Consider the following 22,570-nt stretch of genomic DNA (forward strand, 5'->3'; position numbering starts at 1 on the left):
CCACCATGTTGTAAAATGGTGTGACTCTGGTGAATTCTATATTAATCCCATAATACATATGGAAGGGGGTTAATATCACAAAACAACTGAGACATTTTTAACATAAATTTTATTTTATTTATTTATTTATTTATTTATTTATTTTTTGAGACAGGATCTATACAGTTCAGACAGTCTTGAGCTCACTTTGCAGCACAGCACTGGGATTATAGGCATGTGCCACCATGCCTGATTTAACATAAATTTTAAAAGCTTGCTTTACATTTTAGAAGATAAAGTAATTATTAAATGTACTTGGGATGTCTCGTTAAAAATAGTCCATCTATTACATTAAATAAAAGCCATTCAATATTCCAAACTATATACAAATGTCTCTACACTGATTAGAGATTTGTCATTTATCTGTTATAATAATTATGCAAATTCCATTCAGCCCACACATCCCGAATTGAGAAAACTGTATTTATCTCTTTTTCCTCATTTATAAGTCTGGTCTAACAGGAGTGCAGGAGGATGCCAAGTGGGCTGTGCACAGCTGGGTCTCGGTGGGCACTCTGCAACGGAAGGGAACCTAGTTCCCTCCCTGCGGTCTGTCCCTGTTTTCCTGAAGGAGGGCTTGTAAAAGCCTCAGCTCATCCCAAGAGCTTCTGACAGCTGCGGAAAGACACGGCAAATGCAAGCAAAACATCTCCACCGATTACCGCAGGCCGGGGCCTTCGCTCTCCTCCCTCCCCCCACCCTTGCTCTGTGCTTTGTGCTTTCTAAGGTTTCAACTGTTTTCTTCCCTTATCTTCCAAGTGAGCGGTCCTTCCCAGGCCTTACAGATGAAGGAAAAAGGGAACAGATCACAAAGAAATCAAACCCTGGCTCAGCTTTTATTTTCCTAAGGACCAGGATGCAAAAGTACTGGGACCAGGGTAGGACTGATCGCTGGCCAGCCTAAGAAATCCCAGCAGCCCTGGCCTGGGGGCATCCCCTGTGCCAGGCTGTGCCAGATGAGAACTGAGTTGGGCTCCACCAACAACCAACTCTTCTCTTCCCAGCTGTGCGGATCGGGCGGTGGCAAGACATTCTCAGGAAATAATTTCTCACTGTTCCACATTTAAAGGCAGAGAAGCATTACTTGTGAAGCACACACTGTGAAAATTAAAAGTGTTTGTTTCCAAGTCCAGTTGCTGATGCAAATTCTCATAACAATGCACTGCCCTGGCTCAAGGCATCGACTGTAGCCAAAGACCACAGAAGCTGCCCCGGGCAGTGTCCCAGCTGCCCGGCACACCCCTAGGCACACACTGCACCTACACTGCAGGTTGAGCTAACAAGGCTGTCTTCCTCCCCGCCCCGCCCTGTTCCTTTCTTCCCCACCCCCCAGGCCCCAGCCCTTGACCCACACAATGGGATTTTTGTTTACTTCGGTAGCATGTGACAGCGCAGTCCTTGCTTTGCCTAGCTCTGGGTTGCAGGTCTCTCAGGTAACAGGTGGCAGCTTCCCCTGTTGGATTCTAGACATGTAACAGAGTGACCTCATAGGGGTGGAGCTCTGGGACTCCGCAGAGGTGGCAGCCACAGCCAGGTAACTGAAGGGAAGCTGTGAGTTCCTTCCTCAATCCTGGTGGCTTCAGTCCTCACCCAGGGGCACCTTGCTGCCCGGCCTTTCCTGCAAACCTCTGAAGTCCATCTTCACAGCCATGGAGCCCAAAGACCCTCCTGGGAAAGAGAACTCAGGCACCAAGAAAAAGAACCTGACTTTCTTGCGGTCCAGACTGTACATGCTGGAGAGGAGGAAGACGGACACCGTGGTGGAGGGCAGTGTTTCTGGGGACCACTCTGGGGCCTTGAGAAGGAGCCAGTCGGACAGGACGGAGTACAGCCAGAAATTACAAGGTAACCCCAGAGAAACCAGTTGCCTTAGGCTACCCTGTTTCTGCTGCTCTCCCATTTGCAAAGGACGCGTGGAAGGCGGAGGAGAGAATCCAATACTCTCCTTCCCACAAAATAAGCAAGTGAGAGGAAATGTGACTCGCAAATCACAGGAAAATTGTGCTGCGGGGCTCACTGAAGAGCTACTTCTGAATGATGTTAATGTCACTATTGTATGTGTGTGTGTAACACACAGTCCTATATTTCTCTTTCCTTTTCTTCTCTGCCCAAGTGGTGAAGTCAGAAGCACTAGAAAGGAAGTGACTTAGAAACCCCCAAAGTCACTTTGTCTCAGTAGGTAACTACGGGATGTCACATCACACCATGAGATCCAGTGAGATACCTGGACTGTGATTGTGGTTATTTTAAATACAGACATGAAACTCCAATCACATCTGTGAAAAGTAACTAATGCTACAGTCAGTGGGATGGTGGATTGGGATTTGCTGAAAATCATTGAGGTGATCATGTCCTAGAGAGAATGGAATGTCACCCAGATATGAGATGTTTGGGGTGACTTTTGAGGAAATACCTTCAGCGTTTTCTGTAATGGCTGTGAGATAATTTGACACAGTTATCCTAATCCAGGCTCTGTTCTGGCCTGAATTTCCAACTCTTCCCATCTGCCTGCCTTTAGTGTCACTGGTGTGCAGGGTTTTAAGTCCCTGGAGAAGGACCTGTTAAGGGACCTTCCGAGCTCGTCTGGCCTGGGTTGAGCACACTTCATGTGTGTTCAATCGTCATCCCACAGTGAGCTTGTCATTCTGGACCTGACATTACCAAGGCCAATGGGACATGCTTGCACTCAGCCTGTTCCTTTTTAGAAAACAAGCTTAGACGTGGTTACATAAATACATTTAAATACATTAAATGCAATGAAACTAAATCTTTAAAAAATATTATTATGAATTAATTCTTTTAAAGTTCTGTATTACTCAACATTAAATTGAGGTATCAGTCTTAAACTTAAATTTTTTTTAACTAAGGAAAAATAGTAGTTGATCTTTAATTTCTCCTAAGACAATGTATACATTGGAAGGAATGTAAATTTTTCAGTCATACACCTTAGATTTTCAGTCCTGGCATTTTAGCTTTATACCTGCAAAAATTTAAGCAAATTACTTAAAATTCACCAGTCCCAATTTCTTTATTTGTGAAGGAAAGTGAGGCTAATATACTTAGCACATGGTGTTTTTAGGAGCATGAAATTAGATAATTAAATGAAACACCTAATTTATTGTTTGACACATTACAGTTATTTTAATGTGTTATATGCTCTACATATTATAGTTATTTTGAATTTTAGGAATAACAAATGCTGTAATAATAAGGTTAATCTAAATTTACATCTCATAAATCTTTTCAAGTCTTTTGTTCTTGTATAAAATTTCGGGAAAAGCGCTTCCCTTAACAACATGTTTCTTCTGAGCTCCACTAACTGGGCATTTCTCTGGTTCTGGTTTTTCACTGGCAAAATAAAAACAAGAAGTAATATTCGTGACTCCACATGCTTTGGTGCTCTGGTCCTAACCTTCCTTGAAAGGTCTCTGCTGCCTGGTGCAGTGGATGTGGGTCTGTTGTTGTGCAGCACCTCGGGTTCCCCTTTGATTTGTGGGTCTCCTGTGCTCCCCTGGATTCTGTCCCCGAAGGGAGAAGGAAGACACTCCTCCTGTTAGAGAACCATTTGTGCCTGGGAAAATCACCAAGGAACACATAATATAGCACATCAGAGCTGTAAAGGTGGCAGCTTCCTGGGAAGTATCACTATTTTTTAGGTGTAATTCAGTAAAACCCAATTCAGGGACCTAAAGCCTAATAAGCTTTTAGAAAGATTCCACTGTGGCTGCTTTGGTGACAAGATTAGGCGTGTTTCATCCATATTCAAAGCAGTCAGCTCCATGGTTTGCTGTCCGGCTGGTAGAAAACCCCCCAGCACACAGATGGCTCTTGTGTCACCTTGCCAAGCCCTCATTAGTGAGATGACAAGGACTTTCTTTCCTTCTTCTTGGGCAGTCACAGCCCCCAAGAGACATTAAATAAAGACCTAGGCTGGTTAGTGACCTGACAGATGCCCAAAGCTATTGTGAGGTCACTGTGTGCTTTCCAAGACTGGAATTTCTGGTACTTCCACCATTCTCAAGTTATTTAGTAGGCTGCTCCTCAGGGCTGTGTTGTTATTTGAGTAGAACAGTTCTTGGCTCTAACTCTCCGGAAGCTTCTGGAGGAAAGCTCTTTATTAGCATGGGTGAGCTTGCCTCTTAACTCCAGCTCTCCAGCCCACTGCTTCCCTTCTGATATCACTTGAGCCACCTGAGCCCTAAATTGCCAGAGTAACCTGAGGAAATGGTACTCAGAGGGAGAACTGCTGGCCTAGCACGGCTCGGAGGACAGTATCCCAAAGCCTGCATCACCCCAGTGATGCAGAGGGAGCTTCCCCACTGTACTCTAAGTGGTACAGTCACAGCTCAGTGCTTAACCAGTGCGAGGTTTCTTTACTTGGTGATCAGACTTGTGTGGTTAACTGATACTGAATACTGCCTTAGTGCTAGGTCTTGGGGGCACTGGGGTTAGCAAAAGCAGATGGTGCACCAGGAAACGCAACTATAAAGCCGTTGAGAAGACGTAGTTGGCCTTCATTTCAAAGGGGTGTAAAGTCTAGCAAGGTGGTGGTGGGGAGAGCTGGGTAAACAAGTCAGTGCAATAAAGCAGCTCTAATCACTGGCCTGCACGCAGGCTGGGAGAGGAAGCCACTGGGCTCTCGGGGATGCACTGGGGTTGGGAGGCAGGCGAGAGCGGGAAGAGCTCTTTGCTGTGCTTAGTCAGTGTTACTTCCTTGTTCAGAGCCTGGTAGTGAGTCTCATGGCCCGCTCCTTTCTCCCGCCCCTTGTTCACGTTGTGTGAAAGACACTTGCCTGTCTGTTCTGTCCCCTTCTGCCCTTATTACCATGCTCAGCACCCAGGAAGGACCGAGGAACTGTCCTCAGAATTAGAGACTGAATGACAGGTCCCGGGCAGGGCGCAAGCCTGAGATAAGCACCCTTGCGTGCTTGTGCCTCCCTCACATGCAGGGGTCCACGTCTCCGTTAACACGTCTCAGAGGCAGAAATGTACGGCACTTGCCTGTACCAGGTGACCCTCGGTGGAAGCCCGTCCTACCAAGCCTCGGCCTGAGCTCACCACAGCCGCAACTCAAGTCACTTCTTCCTGCCAGGCCTTCCCACGGAGCGACACCAACCCAGCTTCCCAGCCAGCTCAGCCCCTCCCTGCCATGCTGCATGGCCTGAAAGGATCTGGGTAGGGGAACTTCAGGGACTGAATTGTAAAAGCTGGCCAGTATTTGTACCTGCTTGCCTGCATGAACTCTATGCTAGCAATGTGCCTCATTTCAAGTTCCCCACAAACATGTGGACATGCAGAGACCCACAGCACGCAGGTACAGAAGGGTCACTGATCTCCACCCAGTAGTCTTTTCTGAAAGCCCTCGGCAATGGATGTTACTAACATTAGGGGTTTCCTCTCACGCATCATGGACCGAATGCTTGTGCCCCTCCACAGTGTGTGTGTGTGGGTCGTGGGAGCCAAGCCGTACACTGTGGGTTTCGGAAGCGCACCCTTCAGGGGTGGAATTAATTAGTGCCCCTGTAAGACAAGACCTGAGAGAGCTTTCTCTTCTCCCTGATCCCTGCCACCTGTGGCTACGCACATCTGCCCTCCGGGAAGCCATAGTCAGCACTCCTGGGAACCAGGAGGACCCAAGCCTGGAGCACCTGGAGCCTACAGGACCTCGGTCCTGGGCTTCCCAGCCCCAGAATGCTGAGGAGTAAATGACTGCTGTTTAAGCCACCATCCCCCTACACCAGATGTGTCACAGAGCTCAAACTGACCAGCACAATGGGCCGGTTACTTTTGTCCCCCATGGCCACACTAAGTCAGTTCCAATTAATTTTGTGGTCAGGACAAATACTTACTAATCAAATGCCAAAAGAAAGAATGAGAGTGCACACCTAAAAGCCTTCCACTGTTGCTGGTAACAAACATCCCTTCTTATTTCCTCTTTTCTCCTATGGCACCTTCTTCTTCTTCCTCTTCCTCTTTTACTATTACTGCAGGTGGGCTTTTTTATTATTCGCAAAGGTGACCATTTCATTCCATTAGGAAAGAATTAGTTGTTTATAAACGCTGAATTAAGAATAAAGGGTGACTTGAAGCAGGATATTTGTACAGAATAATGTACGTGGCTATAGGGCAAATGTCTCACCCAGGAAGTCCGTGTGGTAAAATAGAGTCCACTTCATTGGTGATGTTTTTAAACACCGTGAACAATGTGTTAGGGAGCAATTTGTCCCTATTGTACTGGTGTCCATTTGCAATATGCACTGGTCACATGTACTGGGGGAATCAGTACACGAGTATTTCAACCATTTGCAACCCGCTTCCTCCCCTCTCCCAGCAGGGGTTTTAACACGGGAAGATTTGTTGTGTTTCTGCTTCAGGTTGAATAACAGGTGGGATAACATGAACTGGCAGCTCTCCAGGCAGGTCCCTACCCCACACGCCCTTCCATCCCTGCCTGTCTGCTGAGCCCTGAGTAAGCCCCTCTCCTTTCCCTCCCTCCACGCACCATTTAGTGCAATGGGAAACAGTCAGGTCCCAGAGTCACTGGTAATGTGACACCAGCACAAATAGGTGTGCGACAGAGTTTGAAGCACAAGCCTTTAGAAGAGTCAGAGTGCTGTAAGTCCTTTCTGCTCATTCACGCATAACGACCAAAGTGAAGCACGCGCCTTCCCTCTCCCTGTTTCCCAGTCAAGGTGCCTGGCAGCTTCTACCGCAGCCAATTGTGTCAAAAGCTACTCTCCCTCTCCCGCGACCCTGGGGCAGGAAAACCGATTCCTTCCGTGTCTGATCGATGTAAAATCCCCAGCCCCTTGCTGTTCTTGTTGATACAGGAGTGAAATCTCTGTTTGCAGAAATGTTTCTTCTGGATGCTGTAATCATGTTTACTTTTGTGCCTTTGTGTGCTGATTTTCTGGTGAAAGTGGGATTATTGCGGAGTTGTTAACTTGTTAGTAATACAATGTTTCAAACCAGGTAAGGCTTGGCCTCCTCTTGAGGCTCTTCCGCAGCCCTCTCTTGAGGGCTGAGGGGCGGGGCTGAGCTCCCTGTCTTTCTGGACTGCTGTTCTCACTTACAGACTGTGTCTGGGGCTGTGGACTCTGCTCACCCTGCTTGGCCTGCTCTCTGCCCCGTTCTCCTGGATGACAGTCGTGGTGGTTGGAGCACGTAGCGTTCGTCCTGCAGGCCAACTGGTCACGGGTGTTTTGCCATCATAGCAGGTGTGGCTGCCAGGCAGACAAGGCCCCATCAGGTGGGGGAGCAGGTGGAGGCGAGAGGAAGCAGAGAGGTTTAGGACTCGATGGGGGGCATGCACTGCAACTCAGCAAATTTTAGTATGAAACTTTGAGAGATCTGAGAACTGTAGATGAGAACTTGGCCTCTAGGTTGTTATGAGGGGACACTTGTCAGGATGATAGGATGTGTCACATGTTCTTACAGTTTTCCAGCTCAGTTTGTAACTTTCAAACATATAGGCGAATATCCTGGCCTCCTCTGTCACCTTGTTCCAGGTTCCCCCAGAAGAGCAGCTAGGAGGGTTTGGAGGCTGCAGTGTGTTTGAGCGGTCTGCTTTCTTCTATTCTGGGTCCTGGAGCAAGGGGTGGGGGAGAAGGGGAAGGAAGGGGGAAACCGAGTGTTTGTGACCTGTCATCTGCCAGGGGTCAGACCGGCAGGAGCTTCTCCACACACTGGGACTCCATCTCAAAGCCTTTTAGAACTGAAGAAAATAAATGGTAGTGTTTAGATTGGAACTCAGAGGTTTTAAATTTTGAAAAGTGGAAGCCATCCAATCAAGTGACTCGGGAGGTCTTTAACAGATATGGTTCACTAGTAACAAGTCTAAGCCATTGGATGGTTAAAGCACATGTTTTACAGTGCGGTAAAATTCCTCAGCGGCCGTGACACAGTTTGACCTCCTGTGTTTCACTTTGGAATATGCATTCTTTCTTTTGAATTATGTGGCATATCCCTGCCAATGTTGTTGTTTATTAAATATTATTTGATTAATTGCCAGGGCACAAACTGCAAAGTTAGGTTAAACTAACCTGTCTTATAATAGCTTAATGATCTTTATTTCACATTTCATTGACTGTCTTGACAACCTTTTAAAATTTTATGTCTAGGAGGCTGGGGATTTAGCTCAGTGGCATAAGCACCTGCCTTGCAAGTGTGTGGTTGTGAGTTTGATCCCCGGTACCGATAAAAGACAAAAAAAATTTTATGTCTGTTGTCACTTTTTTACACCTCAATAAATCCTAATTGATAGCTGATAAACTGAAAGCCCCACTCTCTAACCAGGTGTGTGTGTATGTGTGTGTATCTATGAATACTTGGTAAACAGATAGAATAGAATAGAATAGAATTGCATAGTGGGATCAAGCAGTGCTTTCTATGGGTAGGTGACATTTCACTAGAATTCTATGAAGTCAGCCTAAACTTTGAGTCATAATTTATACACTGTAAGAAAATAGCATCATGATTAAAGTTCTGAGCAATTTCTGTCTGGATAATGAACCAAGAAGAAATGAATACCATGTGATGTGCACCCTGGGGTCCTTGATAAAGAAAGTAATCTTGGACCAGCCGGTGTCCAGTTGCTGAAGAAAAGGACCTACTGGCCACATCGCCTCACCACTGGTCTCAGGGTCCAGGCGCTATTGCCCGTCACAGGAATGGTCCTTCTTCAATGCTGCTCAGTGTTGGCTCTGCAGAGTCCGCACAGAGTTGTTGCCGATTTCTGTCTTGTGAAGTGGTTGGTGAAATCGTGGTTTACCTCTGTCAGTGCCACCCAGATTTATTCAAGGAGAAGCTTGGTCTCCCCTTAGGAATCAGAACATGTCCCCTTTCCAGGAAAAAACAAGCAAGTCAGCAATCAGGAATGGAGAGCTAAAATTGCACCTGTGTCCCATTCCTTTCTCTGATAAAGAATTTCTTCCCCGAACCTCTCAGTCTGGCTCCAGCACTGTGGCCACAGGGCACTGGGCAGGCTTTTCCCTGAGACCGTCCGGCCCAACGAGGCACAGGAAAGAAACCCTCTTCTACCCTCTCAGTTTCAGGGACCGAGGATTGTGGCTTGTACTGACAAGGGACAGACTAACAGGAGGAAGGGCACACACATTCTGGTGGAAATTGATGTATTTATGTGACATGGCGGCGGGAGCCCTGTATACAAAGAAGAGAAATTCCAACGAAGCGGTTAGAGCTGGTTGCGGGAGGGCCGTGTGCCATCTGAACCAAACACAATTAATTTCAGAGAGGTAGAAAAACAAAATCAAGGGTGTGGGCTGGAGACAGTGAAATGTGGGGAATTCCCCTTAGGAATTCCTCAGGATTGCAGCAGGGAAATCAGGGGACATCAGAGCTCTTTTATTAAGGTTTGTGCAGACTTGTGATGCCAGCTCCCCACCCCATGACAGCATTGTTCCTCTTCCTGACCAAGCAGGACACTTTCTCCTGGAAGATTATGCCTGCTTCCAGGAAGGAATAAAGAAGTGGGGAACCTTTCTCCTTCTGCCACTTTTATGGACATATATATATATAATTTATTTAGTAGTGCACGTTTGTAGTTTGCCACTTCTCAGGGGCTTTCGCTGCAGAATAATCAATACATTGAAGTGGCATATTTGGTGCCATCTGGTATTATGCTATTCTTTTCGATTTGGGGCTCTCTCTTCCATTTGAACATAATTGCACTTGAGGTAGGTACTTGGTCTTACCTTGGTACTTGAGCAATGCTTGGTGTTTAGTAAGTACTCAACTCAATCATTACCTATTGAACAATTCAAGATATTCAGTGGCTGATATTGATATATGCAGTATGTTTTTACCATTCTCATTTCCTCACTATTTAACAGCAGTCAACTTTTGACCAGAAGAAGAAAGGGGGGGGGGTAGAGAGATAGAGACAGAGACAGAAAGAGAAAGAAAGAGAATTAATCCATAAAATAAGGAAATAGAATTCCTTAGCCAAACAAATAGGAACTCACTTTTATGAGCTTGTTTAGCAATCATCTGCTAGGTGTTTATATGTGCTAGATACTGATGTAGGTCCCAGGACCTAAAATAAGTCCGAAGGGATCCCAGTCTAGCAAGCAAGACAGGCAGTGACCAGGTGCAGGGAAGCCCTGGGTACCTGACGTGCACTTCCCTGTTGGCTCTCAGGCTGCAGAGCTGAGATGGAAGTCAGACACAGGACGTTTATCAGGAAGCAACTGGGGAAAGGAGGAAAGGACACTTGGCTGGGCGGAGGAGGGGCTGAGCTGGGATGTGGCCTCAGCAGAGGACCTAGCTGGCAGCTCTGCAGATGGAGAGGCCCACTGAGCTTTTCCTTGGTGTAAAGAAACTGGGTCCCTGCATCACCCTCCACCTTCTGGGAGGGCGGTGGGGAGGGGACAGCAGGAGACAGCTCCTGAGGAAGCCCTGTCTTCCAGGGACTCTCACCTTCACTCCAGAGGGGAACTGGTTCACCATCCCAGCGCCCATGACACGGCAAGAGGCTTTTTAATATTACTGACACGAGCAGAGCAGTACAGGAAATGGGATGAGAAAGAGCACGACTCCACCTCTAAAACACCAAATCCAGTGTGAACACCGTGAGCATATCTCAGGGCAGAGCAAGCCCCAGAGGGAGCCAGCTGCCTGTCACGGGACGGTGTGCAGTACCCTGGCTTTCCTGCTTGGGGGCAGAGAGGTGGGACAAACACGGAGAGTCTGTACTGTACCAGGCGCCAGGTGCACTGCATTATCTCATATATTTACAAATGGTGACACTGAGATCCAGAGAGGGGCAGCCACTTTCCCAGCAGTCACACAGCCAGAAAGTAGTGAAACCGGTTTTCCTAAAGCTCCTTTTGCTCCAGAGTCAACAAGTTTAAACCAACAGTCTCCACCGGCATAACCTGAGGGTTGAGAAATAGCAGCCGCTCTGGTTCGTTCTTAAGGAATTGCTGAATTTTGACAAACTTTTGGAGAAAACTCAAAACCAGCAAGATAACCTTTAAAGTCTTTCAGTATATTCACGTGTAATCCTGACACGGTGACTGATAACTTTCTGGGAGCTGTGTTACTTTATACTTCTCAACAAAACATGGTGAGCATGTAAATTAGAAAGATGTACAGTTACATTTAATGAAATTTTTGTAGAATTACTAGAAATTCCACCCTAAAAATATGAGAGCTGTTATCTGAGCTCCTCAGTCTCTGCAAACTGTTCATTGTCATCAACAGAGCACACAGTGGGATGAAGGTGTTCTTAAAAGTCCGGCTCAAAGGATGACACCACATTGTTCTTTTGCTAAATATTTCTCAATCATTTTCCATTTTCTATAGCAGTGGTAAATTTATCCCAATGCAGGGTGTATTAGTCAGCTTTTTATCACTCAGACCAAATACCTGATGTGCACCATGTAAAAGAGGAAGAGTTTATTTTGCACACTTTTTGATGTTTCAGTCTGCGATCAGCTGGCTCCAAGTCCATGGTCAGAACCATCATGGTGGAAGCTATGACGGGACAAAGCTGCTTAGCTGATGGTGGCCAGGAAGCAGGGCAAAGGAGCAGTCCCAGAGATCAAGGGGTCAGGGACCAGCTATAGACCCAGGGCCACACCTCCAAGATGCATCCAACGTGTGCTTTACCAATCCCCAGGGCAGCTCTCAAGCTAATCAAATTTGCAACCCAACTTTAATGGCACAGGGGTAAATATGCTTCTAGGGTTTTTCAAGATCATTTATTGAAGGATGAAAAAATAAGTTTTTAGTCTTTTCTTTTGCAACTATTTTTGTGTATGCATTATAATGTGTATGCTAGATTAATGCTATAGCATTCATATTGGTGGTGTATGCTTAAAAATTTTAGTGCAACACAAATATTTTAGGATTAAATTCTGACATATAATACAGATACACCATGCAGACAACATGCTTAAGTAAAATAAGACAGACACAAAAGTGATTTTACTTCTGTGAGGTCCTAAGAGCCATCAAATTCATATGGACAGAAAATAAAGGGGTGATCTTAAGAGGCTCAGGGAGAGGAGAAGGAGAGTTCCTATTCAATGGCTACAGAGTCTCAGTTTGGAAAATAAAAAATTTCCAGATATGATCATGGTGAATGTACTTAATGCTGTTAAACTGCATCCCTAAAAGGAGTTGACATGGTCAACTTGATGTAATGTAAATTTTTTATTTCATTTTATTTGATTTTTTTGAGACAAGGTCTTGCCATGTAGTTGAGGCTGGCCTTGAACTCACTAGGTAACCTCAGACTTGAAGCGATCCTCCTGCCTTGGTCTCCGGAGTGCTCTACACACAACGTAAGTCATGTAAATTTTATAATAAAAGTATTAAAACATCCCCGAAGGTGCCTGGGGTAAAACATTAACAAAAATCAAGGCTCCCCTAACCCGATTCCTTCTCCCGTCTCACCTCTCACCTGGAGGGTCTTTTACTTTGGACGGCATGTCTTGACACCTGCTGCTTGTTCACACTTGAGTGCTTGCCCACACGCTGGCTGGTTTATAAACTCCTGCTTGTCTTTTCCAGCCTCGGTGTCTGAGTCTTCACACCCAAAACAGACTTGTGTCTCGTAGCTTTGATACATCTTTTGTATTTGGTGTCAACCTGTCAATGTCTCTTTCGTTGGGTTGAACTTCTGGAAGACAGGAACGTTTGTATCTACAGTGCCTCGAAAAGCGTCAGTGTATACTCAACATTTATGTCTGAGATAATGAGTAAGTGGGTAAATGAATAACCCATGGATGGGATAGTAATCTTGATGGATAAAGGCATCACCTCCTCATGGCTGATATCATCCCAGCCAGACCTGGGTCAGCCCTCACTAGCTTCAGGGTCATAGCTGGTGGGTATGGACCTAACTCAGCCAAAGCAATTTGTTTTCAATTTTTGTCCTGCCTCATATTTCTCTTTTCTGTATCATATTTTGTTGGATGATCTGTATGTGTTAGCTTTTCATTGCTGTGGCAAAATCTCTAAGAACGACAAATTAAAAAGAAAGAGAGGCGTATTTGGGTTCTGGATTTCAGAGGTTTCAGGCCATGGCTGGTCAGCTCTGCAGCTGTGTGACCTGTGGTGAGGCAGAAGCATCATGGTGGACAGAAGCAGTAGGAGACCTGCTCACGGCAGCCAAGAAGCAGAGAAGTATGTTGCTGGCTTTCTCTTTCTTCTGTTTCCTGTTCCATTAGGTCCCTATCTTAGCAGACTGTGCTGCTCACACTCAGGGAAGATTCCCCACTTTAGTTTGCTGTCCCAAAGGCCAGTGATCTCTGGAAACACCCTCACGGCGTGTCTGCAGGTGTCTTTCACTCATTTCCTAGGCGTTTCTTGATCCAGTCATGTTGACAATCCAGATGAACATCCTTTCAAATTCTGGCATTATTGTATTAACAGGGGCACACGAAATCACACCGAGATGAGGACAAAGAGAAGTGTGTCCTTCAGAATATATTGTCGAGTTTTACGAATAGTCATGGGTAAAAAATTAATTTTTTTCTGGGCTAATCAGAGATTCTAAGTGGATGCTTTTAACTCTTTCAGAAGATACCAAGTGGAATGATTGGGTCAGAGGGAACATATATAGTTTCAGTGTTTTGAGGAATCTCTAGGCTGCTTTGCATATTGGTTGAATCAGTTTACACCCCCCACCACTAACAGTGGAGAAGGATTCCTTTTCCCCCACAGTCCCTCCAGCATTTGTTATTGGTTGATTTCCTGATGATAGCCTTTCTTTCTGGTGTGAGGTGGAATCTCAATGTTATTTTAATTTGCATTTCTCGAATGACTAGTGATGAACGTTTTTTCATATATTTATTTGCCATTTCTGCTTCTTCATCTGAGAAGTATCTACTCATTTTAGATGCCCGTTTTTGGACTGGGTCTTGAAATTTGAGTGTTCTGAATTTTTTTAGTTCTTTATATATAATAGATATTAGTCCTTTGAGGAATAGCAAGTAAAGTTTTTCCAGTTTTTTTGTGGGCCATCTCTTTACTCCATTGGTGATATCTTTTGCTGTGCAAAAGTAATTAATATGATAAGAGTTCAGTTATTAATTCTTCATAATATTTCTTGTGCAATCAGAGTTATTTTAAATAGTATTTGTGTTCACCAGTGTCTTCCAGAGTTCTATCTTCAGGAAGAGTAATTTTCTCCTTTTCTTGTTTTGCTTTTTTTGTTAATCAAATCTATGCATCTAAAAATATAAATAATATATTTGAAAATAAATACTCTTAAAGTTTGAAGTGTTTCTTAATGTCACATATTTAGGGTTCTCATGTTATGATGCTGCTGCTATTAAAACACTCAATGCTTATTCCTTTTTAAATAGTATAGTTACACTTTCATACTGTTCTTTTTCTCTTTTCAAAAAACATTTCTTCGGAGAAGTAACATATCAAATTAAGATATAAAATTAGACATCTTTTAATGAAAGAAACTTGGAACACAAAATCAATATTCACTGAGAAAAGTAAAGCTTCTTTACTTGGCAGTTGCAAGTAGAACTGTGTGTAATCAACATACGACTGTGGTTAAACTTCTTTTTCAGGAAATAATTAACAAAATAAGATTTTAGAATGGAAAATCTTATCAGAAAAATTGGAGTCCTGTATATTTTTCCATGTTTTTACAAATATATGCAATTAAAAACAAAAAAATTCAAGCCATAATTTAACTTTTCTGTATTTATCCATTGTGTTTAAAACCTGACATCCTTTTAGACCCTGAAACTGCATCATCTGTAGTAAGAGCACATTATTATAGTTACTGCGCACATGTGATGCACTGTATGATGTGTGGTTTTTGTTTGGTACGTGGTATTTTGAACCTATGGCTTGCAAGATAGTGATGAAATGGAATGAGTCTTAGTTGAGAAGAAAGTCAAGTATGTTTCTCATTTGTGTAGAAAGTACTTTAAAATGGATAATGAAAGGTTGGGGATTAGTTCAGTGGCTGTCTTAGTTACCTTTTTCTCATTGTTGAGACAAAATACCTGACATCCGAAATTAGGGAAGGAAAGGTTTATTTAGTTTACAGTTTTTTTGAGGTTTCAGTCCATATTCGGCTGGCTCCAAGGCAGGGTAGCGTGGCTGAGGGGCAGCGATTTATGGTAGCTGCAAGCAGCAAGAGCAAAAAAGGCAAACGAGGAAAACACATGCCTTCATTCCTCCCTTATACTGTAAGCCACCTTCATGCCTGGGCAGGTGCAGCACTACACCGCCAATCCCAGTACTAGACAACAAACCAATCACAAATGCTAGATGCAGCTGCCTCCATGATTGCATGAGGCTGGGGTCCATCCAGACACAAACCATAACAGTGGCATAGCTCTTTCCTATATCACATAGGAGGCAATGTATTTGATTCCTAGAGCTGCAAAAATGAATGAATGAAAATAAAATAAAATCAGTAAAGATATATCCCTATTTTTAAATGAGCATACAGATTTTACCAATAGAAAGAGGACAGAACAAGCAATAATTCGCACGTAATTTTCCTGTAATTTATCCAAGTCATCTTATTTTTAATTCATATGTGAGTGACAAAAGAAAGAAAGATGTTGGTGTCAGCCTCTGCTTCCATTCCATTCTTATGTCTCTGGAAGTTGCTGTTCAAATATCATCTTAATAATGATGCTGTTCCTGACTTCTCTCTAGAGTAACAGTGATGACCACCAACCACAGTGCCTATTCACTAGCTGGTATGCTACATATTTCTTCATAAATTGAATTATTTTTCTCTTCCATCAGTAAACAATATCCCATAAGGGCTGAGGCTTTTCTCCATTTTGTTGCTATGGTACTGGCATCAGGACAGACTTTCCCAACACTGACAGCCCTTACATTTTGGGCAAGATAATTTCCAGTTGCACGGGGTGATACCCTGTGTGATAGGATACCATCAAGATCCTCTATGCTCTAGCTGTGGGTCGACCTCTCATCCCCTGGTTACGATGACCAAAATAACTCTAAACATTACCAGATATTCCCCAGGGAAAGGGTAAAGTTGCCAGGTAAAATCCACTGGCAAAGAACCATGAGCACTCAATAATTATTTGTCAAATGAATGGAAAAATGGATAAAATCAGTATGCTTCATCCAGCCAGAATTTTACACTCCCAATAATAGAAAAATTATGACACAAAAATTGAATGCAGAGATGATTTTACCAATTTATTTTCCTCTCTCCCTCTAATTGGGGCTTAGAGTCTGTCCTCTTTTCACTCATCTTTTCTTGCCAAGAACTTTAAACAAAGACATTTCCAGAAAGTATCCATTTATTTAGCTGCTAATTGTTCTGGCCATGCTGCTCTCGACACAGAACCTGTAAATTCAAACCAGTGCCACTTCGGTATTTTTCAAGCCAGGTAAGCTTTGTTGAATTCCTTTATGAAATCTACTTCCCTGCTTTCCACAGCAATTAGCAGTCACAGGAAACAAACCCCATGTCTTTCAGATAAGGATAAAATATTTCCCTGTCCCAATGTTTGAGCTTTCAAATTCACAGCCGTGGAGGCTCTGTTGCTCTCCATTTCCACTTAATACCGCGCTGGCTTCTCTCCAAAACCTGCCTGACATGCAGTTATTTTCAACCTATTCACAGAAGGCCTGCTCCATTCATCTTTCTGGGGGTCAGATTTCAGCTGAAACTCATGAAAGATTGTACTGTGCGAAACTTAAGTCAGTAGGTTCGATGCAGTGCCAAATCAAGGGGTTTGAGTGTCTGGGTAGATATAACCTGGCAGGAAAGCGTTTGTAACCATGCTTGGGGCTTTGGTAATGATCAAGCTGTAGCAAAGCTCTGGATGTAATGGGGGCGGTATGCACACTACGTGGGTAGGAAGGTACACGTCTGGGGCAGGGTGGGGTCCAGAGGAGCTGAATGCAATTCCATCTCTGCTACTTAAAAGACGCAATCTCTGTAGAAATCAGCTTCCTTTTCTAAGTAAAGAGACAGAACTTGCTAGAGCATCACCTTATCCTCTCTATCCGCCCCCCCCCCCACCATGTGCTGTGTCAGTGGTATTGCTACCCAATTAGCCTACCCTAAAATCTGAGACTTGACAGCCGTGTCTCTTCTCCTCCACCTCCTCCCTCGGCTCCCAGTTCAGGCTATCTGCCCCCTAACTTCTGGCAAGCTCTTGGCACCCAGCCCACTTCTCTCCTCTGGAGACTGCCCAGTGGGTGTCACTCTGCCTCCCTGCCTGCCGCTAACTCTTCACCTCACAACCAAATATGGTCCTGCAGAAGCCAAAGAAGATGTACAACAAGCTGATCGTGTCACCTGCTTAAAAAGTTCCCATTGGTTCCCACTGTTTTTCAAGATGCCACATTCCTTAAGCTGCCCTTCAAATTCTGTCCCTGATAATTTCTTCAGACTCGACCCCTTCTCATGTCCTCTGCTGTGTTTACATCTTCTCTGGAGTTGCCACGCCTCTTGCTGATTGATGTGATGCGTCCCTCCTCTCTCAGCCTTTTGTTGTTGCCCTGGGTTTCAGTTAAGGGTCGCACCTCCTGTCCCCTTGACCTCGAGGCATGCTGGGCATGGCACAGCTCGCGCCTTACTGTCCTTTGACTCACACGCCAGTTTTGCAACACGGTTATGTTTAATTGCGAAGCTATTTGTTTGCAAAATTCTTCCTGAATAATTTTCACCTCAGTATTTTTTATTTGTCTCATTTAAATCCTAATAAAGCAGCAGCAGCATTTTGGTAAATTGGCTATTAAATTATTTCAGAGCATTAAAGCAGCTTTCTTGGAGACAGGCATACCCTCTCAGCCGCCTATTTCTTCCACTTAGGTAACCTAGTTAAACTGACGTAGTTATAATGAGAAGCACAAGTGATTCAGTCAGGCTTGCTGTTGAACAACAACTAATTCTTGGAAAAAGTATAACTTGATCTTTAGGTAGGAAGTACATAGACATTAATGTATGTCTTAGGAAGGAAATAAAGAATACTGATTCGTCAAGAGGCTTTAATAATCTATCATTACTTCTAGATTACACATTTGCTGGCTGTTAGGACTATTATTTTATTCACAAAATATACAGAATGCAATGCTTGGTATCAGCTCAAATCCAATACACAATTTAAAAATTCATATTAAAGACTATACAAACTCCAAAAACTAGGGAATTTGTAAAATTGTTAACTGCAAATTTTGATACTTGTTGACCTTACTTACGAATATATTTGTGGTTCTGATATAATTATAAATTAAGTAAAGTCCTGATTTTATTATCTACATGCTCTCCAGTGAGATGGCAGAACGTTGCCATAGAAATAAATGTTGAGTGGCCCACATGTGCCATCCTAGCCTCGTGTCAAGGACAAGGGTGAGAGCGGGTGTTGCTAAATAAGACATTAAGCAAAGCTATATGTGCTTGGTATATGAAATTGTCAGCAGCAATTCTTCTTTATTAAGAATTGAATAGTATTTCAGTATAATTATGAAAGTTTAATTCATCATTATTTATTGGTAGTCATTGATAAATAATATTAGCTAGGGACCTTATTCAAATAAATAAGGATATAGAATTTTAAAAGAAATAAGCTGCATGTGTGTGGTTACGTTATTGCTTTGGTCTTTTTGAGACAGGGTCTCACTATGTAGTTCAGGCTGGTCTTGAACTTGCAACGATCCTCCTGTCATAGCTTCTCAAGTGCTGGGATTATATGCATGCACCACCACCTCTGGGTAATCTTCTTGCTCCTTAAACTTTTGTGAGAATTACATTTTCAGTGAATGCGCAGAAATGTTCTTGCTTTTGTGATTTATCTTTGGGAAAAATGGGAGAGAATCCGATTTTTAAAATTTCAAGCCTTATTTTTATATTGTGCCAAGCACCATGCAAAGCCTGCCTCCCAGCTCAGCTGCACCAGGCCGAACCTGAACATGGCCCTGGCTGTCCTTGCTGCTTCCAGCGGGGAGGGTAATTTCCTGGTAGATGCCCAGGCTCCCCCTCCTGCCCTTGGAACATTTTCAAAGGGAATAAAGGAAGAGAAACCGGTGAAGCCGTTCAGAAGCAGATACAGAATCATAGCAAGTAAATCATGATCACAAAAACAAGGGCCACTTCCCGGTGATTTCTGTGCTAAGTCATTTTCATGCTTTATCTCGTCTCACAAGCTCCTAGCAGTGGGCTGTGGCTAAAGGGCAGCGTTAGACGCCAGGCCTGCCTGGGTTGGATCCCAGCCCGGCCATGCACAGTGATGAGACAGTGGGCAGAGTGCTTAACCTCCGTGCGTTCCAGCTCCTTCATGTGTAAAGGGAAAGGACTGAGTGGACATCCCTCCTCCCGTGCTTTCGCAAGGAATGGCCAGCACGCAACAAGCTCAGTGTCCCCACGGCCGGCACCTAAGCACGTGTGCTACGCTCTCCTTCCTCTTCCACGGATGGAGCAGTGCAATGACCCGCCGTGGCCTGGTCAAGGTCACACGGCTGCGGTGGCCCTGCCAGCTCTGTACTCTCGGCCTCTCTGTCCCCAGGATCGCACGACAGTAACGCGGTGTGTCCAGAGGGCCTGGCCACAGCCAGTGGTGGGGTCAGGGCAGGCTTCGGAGCCGAGCACACCTTCCCGAACCCCAGCCCTGCCTTGTGGTCTGTGAACCACTGACGATTTGGCTCACCTGCACTGCACACAGGTTCTTTGTCTCCAGAATCACTGTACTATTTTTACAGTTGTGAGGGATTTTTACCTTGATAATTATCATAGTAGTTTCAGGGCTGTGAGAAAATGATAGAGCATTCATATTTGCCAAGTGGTGCACAGTGAGTATGTGGAAAGGGTTGCTGTTCTTACGGGCCTTCTCAATATACCACAATCAGTACCATTGCACCGATAATGTATAACGCTATTAACAGAAAAATAATTTTATGTTTTTCTATTTTTCTAAATTTTTATTTTAAAGAGAATAAAACCAATGAAAATAAAACAGAATAAAACCAATTAAAATAAACTAGTATACATGGTACAGGATTTCAAAACCTTACAAAATCACCAATAGTTACCATAATGCCTTTTGTTGTCTTCAAAATAGCTGCAGAAACCTTTGGATATAGTAAAAATCAAACAGAACAGAAAAGAGCAGAAACAAAAACAAAACAATGGATGTAGGAAAGGACTTCAAAACAAGCCAACAGTAAATCCAAACTGGTTACCATAACATGTCTTGCTATCTTTTAAATAGCTGCTCATGCCATCAGATCTGTCATAATCAAACAAAACAAAGGAATAAAACCCAACCCAAAAAAACAATAAAAATGATATGGTTTCCAGGCAGGGACCACCTCCTGGTGAGGCCTGAATCTTTCTCCCACCGCGGTCCCAGAATGGCGCTGACTCATGGGGAGACGCTTGGGTTTGGCTGTCTCCACTCACCAGGGCCCAAGCCTGGCACTGGTTTCCAGGCAGGGATCACCTGCTGGTGAGGACTGGTTCTCTCCCTCCGCAGTCCATGAATGCACCATTTGTATGCAGTGGAATATTATTCTGCCTTAAAAAGTAAAGAAAGCCAAACACTTGTGACCACCTGGACACACCTTGCGGACATTCTGCCAGGTGCAGAGGGAGAACTGCAGTGTGTTCTGCTGAAAGCACCGGCCTGCAGGAGCGGGACGCAGATGGCGGAAGCAGCACGGAGGTTCTCAAGGACCACGGAGAGCAGCTTCGTGGCACAGTTTGGCTTAGGAAGATGGAACGTTCTGCAGACCCAAGGCGGGGATTACTGCATGACGATGGACTGTACAGCCCAACGCTGCCGAGTGGCACACGGGTAACTACTTGCGAAATTGCATGTTGTGTGTGTTTTGCTGCAATGGAAAACATAAGCGATAAAGGGATACATTTCCTATAGAAGGAATAACTCCCATTAAAATGACCACCATTTTTTTTTTGTATCATGACCTTGCACTTGCCAGGAAGGTGCTTGTGCCACCGAGCTAAATTCCCAGCCCTGGTCACCATTATCCTGACAGCCAGCTCATGTTTCTTCGGGCATGTCTTTGGTGTTTTGTGTTGAATCCCGCCAGGAACTCACTTCCATCTTTATCTTTACATCGTGTATGAGAAGGAAGGTTCTTATTCACAGCTTGTGTTCTGATCAGAATCAGAACCGGCGGCTGAGTGTCAATCAAGGAGACTCCAGTCTAACAACACTGTCAGAGAGGTGACACTGTGGGGACCTCAAGAGAGCACTTCTCTGTGCGCATCCCCAGGAAATCGGAGGCAGGAAGCAGCCGGTGGGGACAGCTCCACCACCTGCAAGGCACCTGGTGTACAGTCACGCGCTTGGGGTGGCCAGGACGCAAGGTCAGTCTACCACCAGGACGACGTTCCGACCGAAGCCACAGTCCACTCCACACCTCATTTGTATAAGCCTTCCTGTCTATGTGATTTTAAAAATTGCACAAGGCTCCCCCTCAATTTTTTTTAAGAAAAGAAAGTATTTTATTTCAATCGCCTGCACTCCAAATACAACTCTAAACCATTTTGAATTTTAAAACATTCCCTCTTCCTACTCGACACTTCTCTTTCTTTTTCCCGTTACTACAACAACCGCAATGTGGGGAAAATTTAATATTCCCAGAAAGCCTCAGAGCCGTCTGTTCTACGAGTATCTGTTTGTTTCACTGTATGATTTTTCCCACATCTAAAACTATGGAGATGCTTCTATCCATTTTTACTCTCTTACCCGTCTTTCCGTGTACTGCTCACTGGTGTTAAACATTTCATAGTGCCTCATGCAATTCAGTGCCACCCACCTCTATAGCTCCTCTCATGTTACAAGAGTGGAACTTTTACACCCATTGCACGGTTACTATCCAGTGTCCTCTATTCCCAGGTTTTGGCATCTACTATCCTATTTTCTGCTTCGATGAGTTTGACTGCTCTAAAAACTCATGTAAGTGGACTCTCATATGTTTGTCCTTATATGGATGGCTTATGTCACTTGGTATAATGTCTCAAGGTTCCCTCCTTCTAAAGGCTGCAGAGTATTCCACTTTATGTATTTTGTTTATTATCTGTTGATCCCTGCTAGGAGCATATGTGTACACCCATCTCCTGCTTCCCCTGCCCCAGTGTGTGGGGGCGTGTACCCAGAAGTGGACTTGCTGTTTCACATGATAATTCCACTTGTAATATTTGAGTATTTTTCATGTATGTACCATTTCACATCCCTACACATGGGGCACAGGGCTCCTATCTCTCCCCATACTTCTGTTTTGTTTGCTGTTTTTGGTTTGGGGTACTGTGAATCAAACTCACAACCTCATGCTTACCAGGCAGGTGCTGTTCTGATGAGCTGTACCCCCAGGATTTTTAAAACAATCTTTTTAAGGCAGGGTCTCGCTCTGCAGTTCTCTCTTTGTAGCCCAGGCTGGCCTCAAAGCTGCAGAGTCTTGCCTCAGCCTCCCAAGTACTGAGATTACAGGTGTGCAGCACAACCTAGGTTTGTTTTGTTTTCTTAATAGCAGCCATCCTGGTGGACGTGAAGTGGTATCTCATAGTGTTTGATTTGCA

General features: G+C 44.3%; 1 protein-coding gene across 1 annotated transcript in view; it reads left to right on the top strand.

Annotated features, from left to right (window-relative positions):
- Positions 1 to 1,421: 1,421 nt before the first annotated feature.
- The window catches only part of Arhgef38 (Rho guanine nucleotide exchange factor 38), a 124,012-nt gene continuing 102,863 nt past the window's right edge, over positions 1,422 to 22,570 (top strand). Inside the window, exon 1 of the mRNA XM_063260590.1 lies at positions 1,422 to 1,884. Within this exon, the coding sequence (XP_063116660.1) occupies positions 1,689 to 1,884 (196 nt within the window). The 5' untranslated portion in view covers positions 1,422 to 1,688. The remainder of the gene's footprint in view (positions 1,885 to 22,570) is intronic.

This window comes from Cavia porcellus, unplaced genomic scaffold (assembly GCF_034190915.1).
Source record: "Cavia porcellus strain 051 isolate PalLab524CR breed Dunkin Hartley unplaced genomic scaffold, mCavPor4.1 scaffold_14, whole genome shotgun sequence".
Lineage (NCBI taxonomy): Eukaryota > Metazoa > Chordata > Mammalia > Rodentia > Caviidae > Cavia > Cavia porcellus.